This window comes from Venturia canescens, chromosome 1 (genome assembly GCF_019457755.1).
Source record: "Venturia canescens isolate UGA chromosome 1, ASM1945775v1, whole genome shotgun sequence".
NCBI lineage: Eukaryota > Metazoa > Arthropoda > Insecta > Hymenoptera > Ichneumonidae > Venturia > Venturia canescens.
In genome coordinates this window covers 18872995-18894141 of record NC_057421.1, presented here as the reverse complement: position 1 = coordinate 18894141, position 21147 = coordinate 18872995, and the positions used below count along the sequence as shown (strand labels likewise).

General features: G+C 37.4%; 1 protein-coding gene across 2 annotated transcripts in view; it reads left to right on the top strand.

The window, feature by feature from the left end:
* The window catches only part of Imp (IGF-II mRNA-binding protein), a 53293-nt gene extending 32448 nt beyond the window's left edge, over positions 1-20845 (top strand). For both annotated transcript variants that reach the window (XM_043433100.1, XM_043433108.1), the window contains exons 2-7: positions 2481-2657; positions 3137-3520; positions 3725-3977; positions 4250-4609; positions 5221-5472; positions 5985-20845. In XM_043433100.1, the coding sequence (XP_043289035.1) occupies positions 2481-2657; positions 3137-3520; positions 3725-3977; positions 4250-4609; positions 5221-5472; positions 5985-6293 (1735 nt within the window). In that variant the 3' untranslated portion in view covers positions 6294-20845. The remainder of the gene's footprint in view (positions 1-2480; positions 2658-3136; positions 3521-3724; positions 3978-4249; positions 4610-5220; positions 5473-5984) is intronic.
* The last annotated feature ends 302 nt before the right edge of the window (positions 20846-21147 follow it).

The window sequence follows — 21147 nt, the reverse complement described above, 5'->3', positions numbered from 1 at the left end:
CCGTTAAACTGCTCTCGTTACAAGCTGACTTGTTGCACTCTTCGGAGTCAACTCGTTCTGGAGCTTGGGGGAGTCTTACGAGGCTCTTAGGTGCGAAAATAGCGCGGAACACTCAAGATAACGACTGGAACACGCGCAGGGCTCTTGTTTCATATTCGATTTTCTGGACTTCCTCACATTTTTCGTCTAAGCAAGCAAGCCACGTTGCGATTCTTAATCGTACGTGGGTTGTAAATCCTCGAAAAATCGTTATTCCGCCTGAAAATTTACAAAAACGAAATCGATATTTTTCATCTACTCCGATGATCGAGGCACTTTCAAATGTTTTGAAGCGTCAAAGAATTCGCTTTTTCATGGAACTTTTCATTCATCCTACCGAGGCTCAACTTCGTAAAAAATATGACTTGCACCCTCATTGAGCATTTCGCTATTTATTATTTCTCCGCCATACAATTTTATGTGTTCAAGTATACGTGTGCAGTTTTTATAGACTCTGCATAAAAATTAAAAAAAAAAATAAAAAACAAAAAACATAAAAAACGAATGTGCTCGACTGCGCGCTCGTTGAAGTTCCTCTCAACTCCCAAGGTGTATCCACTGAGAAATATGAGGTTGTAAGGGTGGCGAGAGAGCTCCCTCAGTTACTGGGTTTTGTCGGGTCGAAAAATCAATACCTGCGAAAGCGAAAGTACGCGGGAGTCGGCGACGGGATTCTCCACACCCTCCTTCGCGTTTTCGCTCATCTTTTTTCATTCCTCTCCAACTTTTTCGTTCTATATATGCTGATATCCCGTGCAGAAGAAATTACAGTATCTCTATGTATTTTATTAATTGCGATGCCTCGCACGTTTTTTTGTTATTGTGCTCTTTGACGCTTATATGGAGGTACTCTCTAACAACTCTCGTCTTTATCCAATTGTCCTGAGGCTCTTTCGCTCGTTCATTCACAAAAAAAATTCCACCCACCGCACCCCGCGAAATCGTTGAGCGTGCTAAACTCGTTTCATTGCATCGCCCTCTCTTGAAGCACACACTCTCTTGAAGCCTCTTCTTCCTCTGGGTTCTTTCGTTTTCTTTTTATGGAGACTTTTATTGTACTCATTCATCGTGGATGCACACCGCGGGTACACAACACCAATAACTAATTATGAGCGTGAATTAACGAAACTCAATCAATTGAGTTTTCCAGTTTATTCATACCCTCGTTGATTTCGTTACTATTTCTACAGAAGAAACAAAACTCGATTGATGGTTCTTCGCACAGAGAACATTCCACCGTACTCGTTTCACATAATTTCCTTCAGTTTATTTTTGTAGGAAGGACATTTTCGGCCGGTGTTACGTTCGTAACAGCGACGCCGGTCATAATGAACCAGTTTTCCAGATTGATCCTTTTGTCGATCCTTCGAGATTGTGCTACCCCGTTCACTGTTTTCGTGCGATCAATGCCTGTGCGTAAACATAACGAATCATGTTTTCTCTTCGATTTTCAGAAGACTCAAAACGTCCGATGAATTTCATTGTCACATTCCTCGCGCTCAATTACTACGGAAATAAACATTGACAAACTTGGATTGCTATAAAAAGTATTCGTGGTGACTCACCTTCAACGTAGAAAATAAAAAAGTAAAAATTGAAACAATTATTTACCGAATCCTAAGTACGGGATCGATCCTTCTCGTCCGAACATTTCTGACTGCGAAACACTTTCGCAGAGTACATTACGAGAGAGTGCTCTAAGAATTTCAACGCTCACACGTTCTAGAAGTGATCGATGCTTTCACACGTGCTTTCCAGAAATGAAAACAACGCTGGGCCCCTCGAAATTTGTTTTTCCTTCAAATATATACACCATCTAGACGTTCCACCTCTGGGGCACGTCTTTTAGAGATTGAAGAGACTCGCACAGTGCTAAATTCTCTCGTTATTCTAACGCTATACTCCTCAGTCACCAACGAGACCCGTGAGCTCGGTGCCAAGCGGCAAAACAATGTAAAAAAAGGAATTCTCCGCCTAGCGCGGTAATTACAAAGTCACTTGAAATGCGACTGTGCCGAGGCGTTAATTTTCAATTGCATTAGTAGCGAGAGAATCGTTGGTAGACCAGCCACGCCACGAGTTCCCGGAAGATGACCCTATTTTCTTAAATTACGGCGTTGATAAACATCAAAATAATACCTTTTAATCTTCCAACATTAAAATCGTGTTATAGCATCTCGAGCTACTTCAGTGAGGGTGCGTCAACTCGTATATTTGTTGCATTATCAAATATTTCGATTTTTCTGTCATAAAAATTGGCTCATTTCATTGCGGCGCTTCCGTAGCTCGGAAAAATTCGACACCTCCACAAAAACTTTTTCCTCGGATCACGTTAAATGTATACAAACGATTTTCGATTTAAATCAATCTGCGTGTTCGAAATCCTTCTATTTTGAAATCACATTAGGCACGATTTATAATTATTGTCTTTTTTACTACAGCAGTGGGTCCGGAGGAAAAATCCTCGTGAGCAATCTGCCACTTCACACGAGAATCGAAGACGTCGAGCCCCTGTTCTCGGCCTACGGACAGGTGCAGAACGTCGAGAAGGTATCATCCCGTGATCTCACCACCCAGACCGTCCTCATCAGTTATGAATCGCAGGATCAGGCACAGCAGTAAGTAGAAAAAAACTCTGACGTCGGTCATTCAGCGGATTTTTAAGATAAATATCCTTCCTCGAGCCTCTTGTCCTTTTCATCGTGGATTAGCTTTTACCCGCGACTTCGCTCACGTCGTAATTTGCAAAACTTTGCCAAGAGGAATAGAACACCGAGCATGAATACAGAACAGTCCACTATTTAAGAACGCCTGTATAAACAATGTTGTATAAACAAACTTTTCAACTCCGTCTTTTCAACTATTTCTATGCCAAAAATCAAGTAGATTGGTCGCTTAGTTAGGGCGTGAAGGAAGAACAAGCAAGCAAGCAAACAAACACACTTTCACATTTATAATATTAGTTAGGATACATAATTGAGTACTCTGAAAAGTATTGAGTTTAGAAATATTTGCAATACTTGGTAGCAGCCTCCATTTAGAATTAATGTAAATGACTATGTTTAATGAAAATTTGAATAAATGATGAAAATTACAGAGTTGTGAACCAACTTGATGGATACCAGTACGAAGGTACCCACTTGAAAGTTGAAATGTCGAGCGCGGAAAGTCGACGAAGGGCACGAAGCCAAAGGGCCGGAGGGGTCGCTTTCTCGGGTTTGCCTGGGTCGGGTCGTCAAACAGACTTTCCACTCCGTATACTCGTTCAGTCGGATATGGTTGGTGCGATAATCGGACGCCAGGGCTCAACGATACGTCAGATAACGCAAATGACACGAGCAAGAGTGGATGTCCATCGCAAGGATAACGTCGGCTCGGTCGAGAAAGCCATTACGATCTATGGAAATCCGGATAACTGCACCAACGCATGTAAGAAAATATTGGAGGTTATGCAGCAGGAAGCAAATAATACAAACAAAGGGTGAGTATTCATTTTTTCGATCCTAGTTTTTAACCTTAAAATCGCATTTTTTCTACTACAGAAACGAGAACGCTAGAAGCTAATTCAAATTCACATGAATGCCTCAAAATCATGATTAATTTCCCATCAAGTTTACAACAAACCTGCGATGGTCACGATTATGAGTTATAAATTTGATTGCCACAATCATGACTCTTCTTACAGTGAAATAACATTGAAGATCCTCGCTCACAACAATCTCATCGGTCGTATAATCGGCAAGGGTGGTAACACCATCAAAAGAATCATGCAAGACACTGATACGAAAATCACTGTGAGCAGCATCAACGACATAAATAGCTTCAATCTTGAGCGCATTATTACGGTCAAGGGTACGATCGACAACATGAGCAAAGCAGAGTCAATGATCTCTAGTAAATTGCGTCAAAGCTATGAAAACGATCTGCAGGCCATGGCGGTGAGTAATTATGATTTTAGTTCTTTTACCTATCGATCAGAATTTATCTCCAATTCACTCGAACTTCAATCCCCCAATTCAGATTCAAAGTTCGGTGCTCAACAATTTCATTTCAACTTCCAGGAAATTATAGTTGATAAAAAAAAAGTATTAGACGAAAAAATGACAGAAATCGTTTAAAATATAATTTGAGTAAACGAAACGTTCTATGAAGTATTTCATCATCGGTTCTCTCGAAAGAATGAGCAAGTCAACTCAACGATTTGTTACAGCCTCAAAGCTTGATGTTCCCTGGACTTCATCCAATGGCGATGATGTCAACCGCTGGAATGGGTTACAGCTCGCGTGGCCCAGGCCTTTACGGCTCCGGTCCAGCGCCGTACGCATTTCAGGGAAATTTACCGGCGCAACAACACGCGACAGTTCCCGCTGACACTCAAGAGACAACGTTTTTGTACATTCCTAATAACAGCGTTGGCGCTATTATCGGGACCAAAGGATCTCACATAAGAAATATTATAAGATTCTCAGGCGCTAGCGTCAAGATAGCCCCGCTCGAACAGGACAAACCGGCTGATCAGCCAACCGAAAGAAAAGTCACCATCGTCGGTTCTCCAGAGTCGCAATGGAAGGTGAGCCTTTCTGACACTCTCGAAACTTCGTTTTACTCGAAAGAAAGATTCCAATTTTACCGATTCGTCGGTGGTCCCGTGGCCAGCATAGTTGACTCGAAACTTGGGGGACCCAAGTTCGATTCCCACATGGCGTGGACATTTTTTCAGAGGATTTCTTTCCTCAAATGTCTTCTCCCATTTCACTGGTTTCGAACGGTAGAGCACACATTCTACAAGTATATAGAAATCAGCGAATGGAAAAATAATACTGACAATAATGTTCAACCCTGCTGGTTTGGGGTGATGGCGTTACTGCCTAGACATCACCTTGATGCATGCAGGAATATCAAACGAAGAAGGGGTCTTCGTAATTGAATTACTTACAAAATATTGCAATTCAATTCCCGTACCCCTCCGACAAACGATTTTCGAAATATTATAAATTATCGAAGATATTTTTGAGTTTTTATTCAATTATGTCAATTTTTCCGCATCGGGCCTGAAATTAAAGTCACGGGAGTGAATTTTTTAAAAGACGATTGGAGAAATTGATTGAAACTGTTTGAAAAAATTTTTGAAGTCTATAACTCGAGGAACTGGGAATTAAAGATTTTTTCCGTTTACCACAGGCTCAGTATCTGATTTTCGAGAAAATGCGCGAAGAGGGTTTCGTCGCTGGTACCGAAGACGTGCGATTGACGATCGAGATTTTGGTGCCAAGTGCCCAAGTCGGCCGCATTATCGGTAAAGGAGGTCAAAATGTGCGGGAGCTTCAACGTGTTACCGGAAGTGTAATCAAACTTTCGGAACAACAAGCAACCCCACCGCCTGCTGACGAGGAAACAACCGTTCATATCATCGGGCCTTTCTTCTCCGTTCAGGTGAACAAATCTTTTCATTCAACTCCAATATTTGTTGGCTGGAACATGACGATCATATTTCTCACTCGTCATATTTTCATTTCTTCGTCAGTTCAGTTATTAAATTGTTTAAAAGACTTTTTCCTCTGTCCGCTTAAACGAGATCTTTCCATACTAAAAGAGAGATCGCTTTACGATAGAGGAATAATAAATCGATGTGCTCCACCTTGGATCGTTTTATTACAACGATACCAAAACTAATGCCAACGAACATTTTCACATTCATTCTCACAAGGAATTCTATTCATAATCATTCGAATTGTCGCAAGTCTTATTTCATAGTAAAATCGTATTTGACTAGTCACAGAACACCCAAGCTACTTTAACTCCCAAAAAAAAATTGTAGAACCAATGAAACTTTAGTTCGAGTAGCCTCGGCCTAGTGGAGGGTTTGATCTTCGAGCATATACTGTGCTTGAATCGCATTCAAGTTTCTTTAATAAAACTTGGATCTTTGTTTGTTTGCGACACAGTCAGCACAGCGTAGAATTCGTGCAACGGTGATGCAATCGGGTGCTCCGGGTAGCGGAACTACGGGTGGTCCTGGTTCTCGCGCTGGACGCGGTAGTAGCCAGGAGGGTGGTTCACGTTCGCGAAGAGACGACAGCGCAACTTCCCAACAAGGTAGCACCCAATCTCAAATCCAGAGTTCGCAGCAGCAGTCGAGCTCATCGCCATCGAGCCAGCAGCAACAAACGAGCCAGCAGTCGCCGCAACAACAGTCGCCGCAACAGGCGAGCCAACCGCAGCAGCAACAACAGCTACAGCAGCAGAATCAGTAACGTTGATTAAAAGCAAACAAACAAAAAGTACCCGACGCCATCGACCAAACCGCGGCTCACGAATGGATCCGTTTTAATCGGCCGGTGTGGTATCTCGTGGATGCGACTTTTTCTTATTTTCGAGGAGGCTAGAGGGCTAGAAGGGAATGAAGAAACAAAAGTAAAAAAAAAAAGTGAAAAACAATTGAAAAAAAAGCAAAAAAAAAACAATGGGGCAACGAGAAAACGGTTACGAAGAAGCACGAGCTCATAGGTACGAAGAAGGATCTTAGTCTTCGACGACGTAGTTTACGAAGCCCTCAAATATTCTCGGAATATTTGTAGCACACCTCGCATTTCACGATACGAGAACAGCCAAATGGACAACGTGACGCGCGAGATTTCGCTCATCTTTCGGAACTATTATTCAAAGTATTTCTTATTATTGTCGCGAGCTCGCGTAATCACGATCGTTTCATTCTTTATTTTTTCGATTTTGAAAGAAGACAAAAGAGAAAAAATAAGAAGAAAATGGTTATAATTATATAATGTATCGGGCGGACTCTGGAAGTCACGCGAGACAAATAACGAAATTGGCATTCGATTATCGTGAAGAGGGTGCCGACGTGCTCGTTCTTCATCGCCATCGCGAACAGTCCCAAATACAATGATGAGATTCGAGCTCCGATTATCGATCGCGAAGTAACAATCGTTTTAGTTTTCTCTCGCACTTTGAGTTTCAGCGTTGAACGTATGAACTCACGAAAACTTATGTGCCTGAGAAAAAGAACGTCGATGTTTCTGGAATCATTGGAAAAAGCTCCACCTGCGAAACAACATCTGATTTAAAAAAAAAAAACAACAACAACAATAAAACACCTGGCCGAAGCATAAACGTGAAACAATGAGAAAGAGAGGAAAAGAGAGAGCAAAGGAGAAAGAAGAATGGAAAAAGAGATAAAAATAACGAGATAACAGCAGCAACAACAGGAGCAACAACTAACGACGGAACACACACACAACCTTATTACCTCATTCATTACGATTAAAGATTTAAAATATGATAAAGTAAAGTGAAATGAGAATGGAATGATAAAACAAAAACCAACTAATCTAAAAAGTCTACCTAATATTAAAGTTATTAATGGATATACAGAGAAGTTGAGTAACGAATACACATTACGTTATCACCTGTTACTACTACTGCTACTATACTATTATTATTACTACCAATACTACGACTAATACTATTATTATTATTATTATGATTAATACTTAAAATACCAACCAATTCTTCTACCATTATCGAGAACGAATATCGTTTATTCTTCTCTTTCTGTATCCTTCCCCCCCCCCCCCCTCCTCCCCCCATACGAAAGTAGCTTTTTCTTTCTCTTATATGAAAAAAAAAAAACAAAAAAAAAACAAAAAGAATATACGAATGATAACAACATTTGCGCCAGACGCGAATACTTTTTTCTCTTGTAATGAGAGAACAGAAGAACACAGAACACTCTCTCACACACACGCGCACGCGCACACACACACACACACACACACACACACACACACACGCACACACACACACACGCACGCGCGCGCGACACACACACACACACACACAGAACAAACGTTAACGTTCTAAACGAGAGTGTAGGAGTGACGTAGTCGAGCTTCACGAAACGGTTCTATTACCCATGCGCCGTTTATAATACCAAAGAAACGATTACGATTTTGTTTTGTCGTATTAAAAAGTGAAGTGAAAAACAAAAAAGAAAAAAAACGACGACTTCGCCTCGTTGTTTCTCATTTTGGTCGCGAAAGTTAATGCGGCCCGCGAAACGTCGCTGCCGAACGGTCAAAATCGCAGCCGCGATTCGGGAAGAGTGACGGGACGAAGAGCGAGAGAAAAATACACGAACATTTCACGAGATTGAATATAAGAGAGGAAAAAACAACGCGATTAAATGCTGTTGGTGCTACGCGAAATAAACAGAACGTGGGGAGGTTGAAGCGTAGTAAAAAAAAAAAACACAAAAAATATTCAAAAAGTACATGAATTAAGAAGTAAAAGGGAAAGTGTGGGAGATGAAAAAAAGACGGTCGATATACCAGCCACGCAACTTTTTTCAGGGATTATTACTTTAACCACGAATGTAATGGTGTGTGTGTGCGTGTGTGAATGCACGCGCGCGCCCGCGCGCGTGATCGTTGTTGTGTGCGCAGGTGTACATGTGCGTAAGCGCGTGTGTGTGTGTGTGTGTTTGTATGCGCGTGTGTGTGGTTGACTGATAACTATTAAATGATAAGTAATTTCATAGATTTCGTTGATTTAAGCACGGAGCGGAATGAAAATAAGTAAAGTAACGCGAGAGCAAAAGAGACAAGCGAAACGAAAGGTCAGGCCTTCGAGTGTTGCGGCTACGTCAACGGGTGAAATTCGACATTGGCCCTTGAGTGACGAATTAACACGTGAAAATGTGTATGTGAAAAACAATGAAGATCAGAGAAAGAAATTGACGAGTATCGTGATAAGAGCACACGATCGAACGCTCGTACTTTACGTTCGTTCGTCGAAACGTTGATTTTTGGATGTAACCAAAAAAAACCAAATATCGAACTGGCAAAAGGACGAAAAGCAAAAAAAAGAAAATAAAGAAAGGGGGAAATGGAAAAAACGTTTTTTCGACGAGAGCTCCCGATATCACGGGCAGGCTAAGGCTCTCGGCGATTCCGACGAGAACATACTCTCTCGTCGATACGTTATTTCGCATGCTCACCATGTTCCAGTCGAACCAGTTTAAACGAGGAAAGAAAAATTTTCTTTTTTCTCTTTATACTCACCCCTTCGAGCTTCACGTACTTTATCATTTGGTAATTTACGCGTATCATGGAATACATGCGACGAAACATTGCATTCAGTACAAATATAACCACGTGAAACTAAGAATTTAGTGTGGAGAGTAGAAAAGTGCGAAAAAAACAAAGCTACAAAAAAAAAGAACGAGGGGAATATATAAACTTGCGTACAAACGACCGAATTGGAAAATGTGTGTCATGTGCGTAAAGATTCCACGTTATCATCGCCGATGGCGAGTTGGAAACGATTGATGAAGAACGAGGAACAAAAAGCAGGGGTAAGAATTTTAAAAAATGTATTAAAAGAGAGAGAAAGAGAAAAGAATCAAATACGAAGACGGCAAATCTTTTTGGAGAAGAAGCTAAGCTGCTTACGAACAAAACGGAGTAAAGATACATGAAGAGTGGGATTGAAAAAAAAAGAAGTAAAAAAAGAAAAAAAAACAAATAAGAGTATAAGTTTATTTTTGATACATTGTTGGGGAGATCTAAGTAAATCTTTCTTTTTTTTCATTTTTTTGTTACATGTTTTAATAACTTAATGAATTTTAATGATATTAAGGAGTGTCGAGAGGTCGAGAGAGGTGCGATTAATGAGAGGTGAAATTTTTAATATAAATAAGGATACGGATAAAACGGAAAGAAAAACGTGATCGGAGGGAAAGAAGAGAGAGAGAGAGAGAGAGAGAAAGAGACGGAGAGCGATAAAAACGTGAGAAAAATGCGATGGTTGGTTATTTCACGAGAAAGATGTTTGAGGTGAGATATGATAAATAAAAATAAAAAAAGTGACAAGAACAAAAAAAGGGAAATTCGAAAGAAAGAAAGGAGTAAGTTAAACGCGTAGTTTTTTGCACTGCGACGTCAGGAACAAAGGAGATTTATAGTCGGATTAAAATTGTATAATATATTTAATATATTTCGAGATACGGCGGTGGTGCAAAGTGACGTTTTGGAAAGAGACGTAACGTTGGTAAAAAATAAGTTAAAAATATAATTTACCGACGCAAGGAATTCGACGACAGCGTAAATTTGGGCTCGGAGTTTTATGCGACGCAAATTTACGGTGTCGAAGTTTTCCTCGTGTCGTATTAAGAACTTGGTCCCTCTCCTCTACTTCATTTCAACCACTTCCGAATTATTTATCAAGCGTAAATTATTAAATGAAAGAAAAAACAAATAATATGGAGAATAACGAAAGTGCCAAGGTTTACACACACACACACACGCACACACACACAATTCCACAGAGACAGAATTCAAAGCTAATAATCGAACATAAATAAAATAAATAAATGAAACGCCAATGATTGCGTAAGTTTTGTCAACATTCATGCAAACATTTTTCAATATTAGAAGTACCGAGGAAAAAAAAAATTCAACGATTGAAGAAAAAAATAATAGAATGCACCACCAGATTGAAAAACTGAATTTACGCTCTTTAGAGACATTTTACTCTCCTTTTTCCAGCAAAAAAAAATAAACGTCAAAATACTTTCGTTCTTTCGATAACCATACTTAAATTTCGGCCACAGATGACCGACTAAAAAGTAAAAAAAAATGTTTAATAATTAAAAAAAAAAAAAAAGAAAAAAAAAGAAAAGAAACCATAAACATCGCTCTTTCACATTCATTAGTCGCATGGAAGAAAAATTTAAATGATTAAAATTTTCTCCGCCCACTCACGATTCAACGAGCCTTTTTACCATTGAATAATGTTTCAATCATTGTGAAAACTCGAACCGAAAAAAATGAAACTATAAATAACATTGATAGAGCGAAAAAGATACAAACGTAAAGGATTTTTCGGTTCTGAAAATTCATCAAAGATGGAAAAAACAAAAATAACAACTCCGTATGAACAAAGCGTTAAATCGATCGCAATCTCACACTTTCTAATGAATAAAATCGCTTTTCTTTTTTTTGTATAACATACGTACCCTTCGACTTTTTGCTTGCTCAGACTTTTCAAGCTTAGCAGACAAAAGTATAATCACAAGACGAGGAAGGAAAAATGTAACGATTGTAACTATAATGAAAGACACAAAAATACGAAGACATGGACCAAATACAAGCAGCCATCGTCAAACAAACCAGAAGATACGAAGAAACATAAAAAGAGATATATGGAAAGAGACGCGTTGAAAATATAAAACAGAGAACAGATAAAATACATAAGAAGGTGAAGAAGAAAGATGGATAGCCCGACTGGAATCAAGATTTTATTTTCCGCGTTATCTTTTTTGGCCATTTCCACACCTGGTGAATAGCATTTCGGCTCATAAGCGCGAACGAAAGCTATAGAGAGAGGTAGTGACTGCTGGAGTGGCCTTGGCGAGAGGGGGACGTAGAAATGAAAATTAACGCGTGTAGCTTTACGCGATAAAACCCTCGACCCTCGCACCCATGGAGAAGAATGTACAAATCAAACTCAATACGAGAGAGACAGTTAAGAGTGTGAGAGAGAGAGAAAGAGAGCGAGAGAGAGAGAGAGAGAAAGGAAGTAAGAGATGATGATATGGAGTAAGAGAGAAACAAAAAAATGCAGAGAAATTATTAATATAATAATGATAACTTAAAGATTTTAAAGTTATTAAATTATTAAACTCGTGGGAGTGTAGTAAATGAGATTGGTAGGAAAGAATGAAAAAAAAATGGAAACTTTGAGTAGTAACGGTAAGGATACCACAGACAAATGTACAAAAAAATCGAGTAATCCCTAAATCTTAAATGTTAGTATCTTAAAAGTATTTAATTCACGCGCGAGATGTTTTTTTTTCTTGCGCGCTCGGTCATGAAGGGAGGACATGTTTTTTTTTTTTTTTCTTTTATCTTTTTTTATTTTTTCTTCAAAATAATGAAAAGCCGTAGGAGTTGGAAGAAAAAAAAGATTCGTTCGAAGGCGAAACAAAAACCGATGTACCAAACCGTGCTTAAAAGTGCTCGAAAAATCAGCCTGATCGAAGAAATTCATGGTGGAATTTCGATACATAAAAAATATCGAAACCAACGACGAAACAGAAATTTATTCGTTCAAGCACGTCGTATCCGATGACAGGACTCAACAGTAAAGCGTCTAACGCGTAACCGCTACGCGATTCGCATAATAAAACATAAAACGTTGAAAAAGCATGCATTGAACTTTGACAACCGCGATCATCCATGGTATATGATTTATGATGAAGGATCAAACGCATTAATGATTCATGCACATATTACACTCATGTTAATCGGGATAGTAACGAAAGCGAATTCGTTTCCGCGCGGAGTTCACGCACACAAATAATTACCAATATTTATCTGTCGTTAATTATCCCGGCAGAGGAGAAACAATCACAAGAGAAGACAGTGCGTATGCGCCTACGCGTGTATGCAATAATGCATATCAGAGCATAAACGCACCGCTGATCGCGGCCCTTCGGTACCACGAGAGGTTGCACGAATAATCGTCCTCCATTGTGATCGGCGATCGGTGTCCTAAGCCAACACTATAATTATCCCGTTAAAACGAAAACTTGTTCGTTTGGGATTTGCGAGAAAACCAGCACCGTTGACTCAAAACTAACTCTCATTGTTCACACTGTGAGCTACATGAGAAAATATGAAATTGGTGAATAATCGTTAAACAATGTTGGACGGACGAAGGACGAACATTATTTTCAATTCCATGACCGTTCGTTACGATTATTCCATAAATATGTACGTTTGTATAAACATAACTATAGACACACACTCAAACAGGCAAACACACGCACCAATTGAATGTTTAAATATCAACGCTCCATAAGCATTGCATAGGAAACGCGAAGATGAAAAAAGTAATAATTATTGTGCTAGGGACACACAATTTCCGTCTACCTCCGTTGTATTATCGACGGCCGTGGCCGTGGCCGTTGGAGATAGTTATTAATGAGATATAGAGAATAGTAATTAATAGTGATAATACGTGAAACTTGGGGCGACATAACGATGTGATCGTCGTGCGTGTACGCGGAAGATTTTTCTTTCTTTTCTTTTTTTCAATTTTTTGTTTTTTTTTTTTGTCTTTTGATAGCGACGACGATTGTCGATGATTGTTGTTGTTAAAGGATTCAGAGTAAAGTTCGAAGCACGTTGCAATTTGCGGATAATGTACAAACAAAGAAAGAAACAAAACAAAATTGAGAACTGGAGTAAGGAAAGATAACGATTTTGGGCTTTAGTATTGGGACTTTCGGAAAAAATAATCACGCGACAATAGAGGAAATCACGTTTCATACAAAGAGGGGTTACGGGAAAAAAAAACGATTCATTATAAATATGCTGCCGAATAAAGTTCTGTTCAATGTTACGAAAGTATAACGATTGATACAACAGTATGGTACAAAAATCGAATTTTAAAGATAGCCGCGTGATAATTCGATGAAATCGTGTACGCGTCGTAAGTTTCGTTATTGCTCGTACAATAGTAAAAGAAAATTTAAAAAAAAAAACAAAAAAAAATTAATTAAAAAAGTGCGGAACCGCCGAAATTCGACGAGAGAATTGACAGAAAAAAAAAATTTTTTTTAAATACGTAAGATGACAGAGAATTAGATCCGCGGTGTGGAAAAAAGAGAAACGATAAACAAACAAATAAAACGTGGGCCTTATTGTATACAGTTGGGCATTGTTGTTATGTGAACGGTTTCAAGTGATATATCAATAACAGATAATATATCAGATATGTGGAGTCAGACTATTCGATACGGCGACAAATACGTTAGTTGAACGCATTCTCTCTCACACGTGTAATTCATGAGATTAGTGGGATTAAAAAAAAAAAAAAAAAAAAAAAAAAAAAAAAAAAAAAAAAACATGGAGAATATTGGATTTGCTGTTATTTACACTGATAAGAATGAATCCGCACTGATCGAATCGAGAGCAGAATGATAAAGAGGCAAGAGAAATACGCCATGAGAATTTTTCGAGATCTATAGTTTGAGGAACCAGTAGGAAATAACGAGTGATTCGATGACCTCAAAAGATCGCGTTGCCGGAAGTCTTAATATATATTATCTATTATTATCTTATTGTTGCCAATGATGGGCATTATGAGAAAACCGCACGGGTATGTAACTTATTATCTACGACGAATGTCATCTCAACTCCTTCGACTCCCCTACAACCCCGTCACACCCCCTTATGTACATATTAACTCTACATTTACCTCATAATTAATTTATGTTCGGAGTATAGGTATATGTGTATGTGTGTACATTCGAATAATCGTTTGTTTGTGCACGTGCATATATGGATACGTATACGATTGTTATGAGTTTCCTGAATCCTGCCTTAACGGTAGCAGAAAACGGTTTGCTTAATCCACTTCTGCTCGAAGGTAAAAACATCAAATGAAGAAACGATGGAGAGCATAGTGACGATAAACACAATCGAGAAAATGATTTTTTCGTGATTAATACTAAATCCCAAAATAAAGTGATTTCGTTATTCTGACCGGTTCACGAATACTTCAAAATCATCGAGATTTATTAATCCTACGCGCTCGCGTAAATATTCAATTTAAGGAAAAACCTGCTGCCACGAGTACTGAACGAAAAAGAATCTTTTTTCCCATTTTCTTCACTGTTTGTGTAACGCTCCATTTTTCACGCAGTCGAGCAACAACGGCGTGGAAGAAAATTTCTCAAACGCTAAATACTGAGGTCAAAAATCTAATGATTATTGTTCGCGTTACACTTGTTTTTCTATTTTCTTTATTCAGATTTGCAATAATTGTAATATCGGGTGAGCACGAATTTATCGAAAAAAGACTTCTGCATCGACGGGTCCTGGACGTGCATTTTCCTTCGATTTTTTCAAAATCAGTTTGCTTTATTATATTCACTAACAGTTACGGTCGTATTTAAGAGCTTCATTATTTTTAATCATTCATGATAAATCATTATGAAAAATATGAATTTCGGTGGCCGGGGGGAAATCGGGAGAGGAAAGCGCGAGAAGAAACTAAAACAGAGTGAAGAGAACGAAAAAAAACATTCTTTCCATAATTCAGACACAACCGTGACCATGAAATCTTGATCGCTCTCGGTAAAACTACATTGAAAAATGGATCCAGCAAAGAAACAAGAGAAATTCAAGATTCAGTACTTGAAACGTTCTGTTTCGGACTCCCGGAAAATAATTCCACATGCACGAATAATGGATTACGAATTAAAGAAGCAAAGAAAAAAAACGATACATAAGCTACCAATAACGATGGCTCAATCGCGATCTGTGTGAGTTACAAAATGGAAAAAAATAATAATAATAATTACGGATAAAGCTTGAAACGCGAGCGGTTCGACCCAGCACAGCGCTTGGGCGGCCATGGATCATTAAATATTAAACTGTATAATGTTGGTTGCATGCATACGAAATAAAAATAATAATAAAGATAAAAACGTAAAAAAAATATAGTAATGATAATAATAATTCTAAAATAATGAAAACAGGTGAATCCCGGCAACAACGCCGAGGTCGACCCAAACTTAATCGTCTATCGATACATAATAATTGATGCTTATGATTTTCTGTTCTTTTCTTGATTTTTTTCTTCTTTTTTTTTTTTGTTTTATATAGAAGTTGCGCATACGCGTCGGAGACAACCTCCGCGCTGGCATTAGCCTCGTAAATGCCACGTTTTTTTCCCCTTCATTTTTATATTTTTGTTTCTTTTTTTTTTGCTTCGGGATCAGGATTCTGGTAATTTTCGTCGGATAAAATTCAAATGGTTTTTTTGGTCCGATCAACTCGCGATCGATACAAGATTGAAAAAAAAAGAAAAATAAAAAATTAAATAGAAGCGACTCATGAAGCATCGTCCTCGAAAACGTGTGATACAATTCCGCACTCAATCTTCGTTGCGTCCCGATCTTAAACGATAACGGACGAATTATTTGGAAATGAACCGACGATTTATTAACCAGTTTCGCGACCCGCATCTAATATATTTCCACAATAATCAATTCATTTTTATTTTTTGTCTATGTTTTAATTTACTTTAATTGCTACTATTTCTACTATAACTCACTACTTTACGAGCTACTAGTACGATTTTTTGTTGTGTCTTCGATTATTGATGATTTAACGACTTTATCACAAATTCAATGATGCATTTATCTTCCTACTATACTTGGATTTGAGCTCATATTTCGAAAGTATCGGCGCATCTGATATTTTATCCCGACGGGAAATAAGATATAAGTTTTCTCTTTTTTATTTCAAGGATTCAACGCGTGATGAGATTACCGATCTGAAGGATTTGAGCGAGATTTCTTTTTAAAACATTGAAAAATCGTGAATGCACGAAATTTGTCAGCACGGGAATACTTTTTGGTTAATCTTACTTGAAGCATCGTGCATCTTTTTTTAGTTATTATTGTTTCGTAACTTCATTTCTCATTTTCTTCCTTTCCTTGTTTCTCTCTCTCCCCCTTCCTCTTTCTCTATTTCTCTCTCTCTCCCTCTTTAATTTTGACCTACACACATGGCGCATTGAATTTTCGAATACAAAACATGCAACTACGGCATTTTTTTAGCAAATAATGTTTAAAGATACTACATATACGGATAATCATTAAGTACACACTTCATAGAAATTAAACGAAAACAAAAAAAAAAAAACAAAAAAACAAAAAAACGAAAAACACATAGGCATTAAGAGAAGAAAGGTACAGCCGGCGACTCGCTCCAGATTCAAAATTGAAATAAATTTTCAATCGAAAACTTAAAACCTCTGGACATCTATTTTCCTCAGAAAATTCATTGGCTAACTTTAAAAGCATTTTTGAATCGTTGTTCTGGAGAGGGAATTCTCCGGCTGGAAAGAAAAATAAGAAATGATGAAAATTCGGGTTTATTAAATCTACGCGAAAGTGAGGAATTGCCGTACGAGATCTAGAATGAAAAATTATCGCTCGGATTCAAAAAATGTGCACGTCGCGCGGAGAAGTGAAGAAAAAACTGCCGGATCAAGAGATAAAAAAAAAAAAAAATAAAGTTGACAGACAACCATATGATGCCGCAGAGAATTCGAATATTTTACATCTCATTCGATCTTACGTTTTTTTCTTCGAAATTCACTCGATACTTCAAGAAATAGCAAAAAAAAAACTGTACATTATTATATCGACATGTATCACACCCCATTTGCATGATATATTTTTTTTTTCTCTCAAGTGAATGAAAGACGATTAACATTTACAAATATTTCTATGGATATATGAACGTCCATGTGCATATACAATTAATGATACAGCCTACAGTCTTTCTTCTCGAAAACCGACGATATATAGTTATATTATAGTTACAAACGTCGCGTATGCGATTAGAAGAAAACAAAATCACAAGTGCAATAGTTACCCAATAGAAACGGATTAAAAACGCGATTACGGCCTCTGCTTCATCATCGGATATGATATTGATCGGTGTCAGTGATTGGTAGAGAAGAGAAGAGAAAAATAAAAATTGAATAAGCATGAGAAACAAAATACGAAGTGAAAATATAATGCCGAGAGAGTCTCGAATGATGAAGAATCAAGGGCGGATATCTCGCGTCCACAAACTACCTCGCAAATTTTTTCAGCCTGTAAATGTTATAAATAAACGTACTTTCACAATGTATTTATTAACTGGAAGGAAAAACTACGCGCAAGATCAGAGATTCAATTCGAAGCTCACTTCCATTACTTTTCAATAATGTTTTTCTTTACCGTTGAACAAAAAAAATGAATAAATTTAAAAAAAAAAGAATATTTTTCATGCGAATCATAACGAATTAATGAGTGAAGCGAAAACGTGCATTGGCATACAAATTGTGGTAGCGGTGACGCAATAGAGCCTCAAAACTGCCTATATACATAAACAATAAACGAATACATTTTATATCGATACGCAAAGACATAAGCCATTGAATTTTACGTATTTAAACAAACCGAAATTGCAGAGCACAAAAAACCAATGGGAAACGGCTCGATTAACTCACTTATGAATTTATATACAATGTCACATTCGTAATACACAATCCTACCCAATAATACTATTGATTTTAAATATATTGGCTTTTTTCAGGTATTTTTATAACACAAAAATAATACAAAAATAATCATTCGATACACGAATATATACAGTATATAATAATACAAGAATATGAATAAACAGCACGGAAATAATACTTAAAAAACATTGAATATTAATCAATTGTAATAACCCTGAATCAATGTTGAAAATAACTTCATGTGGCGATCAATCATCAATCGGTTTCAAACGAAACGAAAAATGTGAGCAATTTATTCATACGAACGAATCACCTTAAATCAGTATAATCATACATAACAGTAACGATTGTGAAATATATTACGATGTTCGTAAGGTCTTACGAGAACACTGCGTTTCTTCGTACTCTAACAACACGATCTCTCCTCATTCCCAATTCATGTGACACATTTGTATACTGTTCGTATATTTCTCATCAGTCAATCTGATATTTCGATATCTCATCGCGAACTTCATTACTTCGAATATTTTTGCGGAAAAGTATGAAACAAGTATCTAAAGATTCATCGAATTTTGAGATTGACTGAAACCTGAAAGAGAACGCAAATAGAGTCATGAATGAGAGAATAATGAGAGCGAATAATCTGTTATATTTCGTCGTACGCCGGTCGCCTTAAGAATGATCATTTGTGACGTTTTCATCGATAAAAGGATCGATGGAAAAAAATTTGAACCCAAAAATCTTAATCCTTGCATTTGAATGAATACTTGATGAAATTCCATCACGCGCGTTTAAATATTCAGTGGTAATGTGTCCATTTTTTTTTCCGTCGATCATTTTGGCGTCCGGTGTTTATCGACGATTTTGTTATACATAATGCCGAAAAGAAAAATGGAAGAAAAAAAAATCTGTTACTTTTTGTCCTTACATATTAGTGTTAAATAGAAAATGGAATAGTAGAGTTGCCGTTGTGTTTTACATTTATTCTGATGATATGTGATGAAAGCGAGCACGACGAAGTGAGAAGGTTTGAAGATTCACAAATGATAAACAGCTACTGAGAATCGATAATGGAAAATCAAGTCCCGGCGATCCGTCGTTTATTTCCGATACGGTCGTGTGTCCTTTTTTTTATTTTGTAACGAGTCCGGATTCTTGCGATCGAGGGTGTTCAAGGAAACTTCACTTTTTTGGCCATTGTCAAGAGATATCGATATTTAAAAAAAAAAATCTACGTCATAACCGTGAGAGTTTTGCGTTTTCCTTTTTCAAACTTATCGATGTGTCCGAATATTAGAACAAACGTTCGATCGCAAAAGCATGATCCGGGCCTTCGCGAGAAAGGGCATTGTAAAACTTTATGCAAGTTTTTACATTTATACATAAATACATTTATATACATATATTTATATATTAAAATACGTTGTCGCATGCGAGACAAAAACGGAAAACAATTCCTCACCGAAGCGAACATTTCGTGAGCCCCGACAGTTTGAAAAATACACAAATTATTAAAACTGTGTAATCCTTTAATAAAGTCTATCGAATGTAAATGCGTTAAACTATTAAGAGAAAAAAAAGCAAAAAAAAAAATTAAGAAAAATGTGCCGCCACCGTTAGCCATTATCAAATAAGCAAAGAGAGTAACAACTTTTACCACTGTAAGTTTCGAAAAAAAATGAAAAAAAAAAAAACGTTTTCCTTAAGAATAAAAGAATGAAAAAAAAAAAATATATACAACTGTATGTGTTTAGATGCTAAAAACGATCGAAACGAGACAAAACAAAAAGGGAACATGTAAAACTACACCCACGTGCAGATTGCAACAATTTTAGTCTCCTGAAATCATAGAAAGGGTATATATATATATGTATACAAAAAGTCACGCATATATATATATCCAGTTGAACGGAGGGTTTTTTGAGAAATGAAAAAACGAAAAATTAAATATTCAGAAGATCGAGTCCTCCATAAACTTTTGTCTTGTCGCGATTGGCCGAAGTTGAATAATGAAAAGCGAAAAGAAAAAATAATAATCATTATTACACCTATCACTTTTGCTTGTTTTTCGTATTTTGGCACTGCTTGCTGTATTGATTTCATTAAAAAAAAAGAAATTTTTTTTTTTAACTTTATTTTAAATCTCTTATCATCCGAAAATGAATACGAACAAAAAAGGACTTACCGAGGATTGGCAGACACGCTGAAAATGACATATTGACGCGAATGGAGTTCTGAAAAAATCAGTCAATGGGAATATCGAGACTGAATGAACAATCGATTGATACTCATCGTCTCAAACGCTCCATTCATTTTCCTCTATCTGCCTTTCTCTCTCCGGACCCGAAGATATAACAAAACAAAATTTCACATACCCCAGCACGACGATCGGTTCGATTATGTGAGTGGGAAATTCATGTACTCCAATTCAGTATACGAACTTTTCCCTCATACTCGGAATATTGAAATGAGAAATAATAAATAAACCGTACCCAAACTGACAAAATTCACGCGATGACGAAGGGAAAAAAACCAGTTTATAATGAATTTATGTATAACGTTCAATTGAGGATTGTATGTAATTGTATATATATGAGTACAATGCAGTCCATGAGTTATTAAGATACATTCTCCTTTTTCTACCACGAAGAAAAAATAAATTATTCTAGTTAATAAAAAAACAAAGTGCGTCCTTTGATCAAAGATGATACCGTCATTTCATCCTCTTTTACTCCCTTTTTAGGGGAAATAACGATCTTCGCATTTTCCAGCACATTATTTCGTAGTAGTAAAACATCCTCGAATAAAAAGAAGGAGGAGAAGAGAGAGAGAGAGAGAGAGAGAGAGAGAGAGAGAGAGAGAGAGATGGGAAGGGAAGGGGGGGGGGGGCGGTGGGGTCAATCAATAGTGGAAATTCCGGATCGACTTTATATTTAGAAAGACTTTATCGAGCTCTTATTCAGCCCCATCGTTAGTCACATCTTGATTTAAGGTATTTGA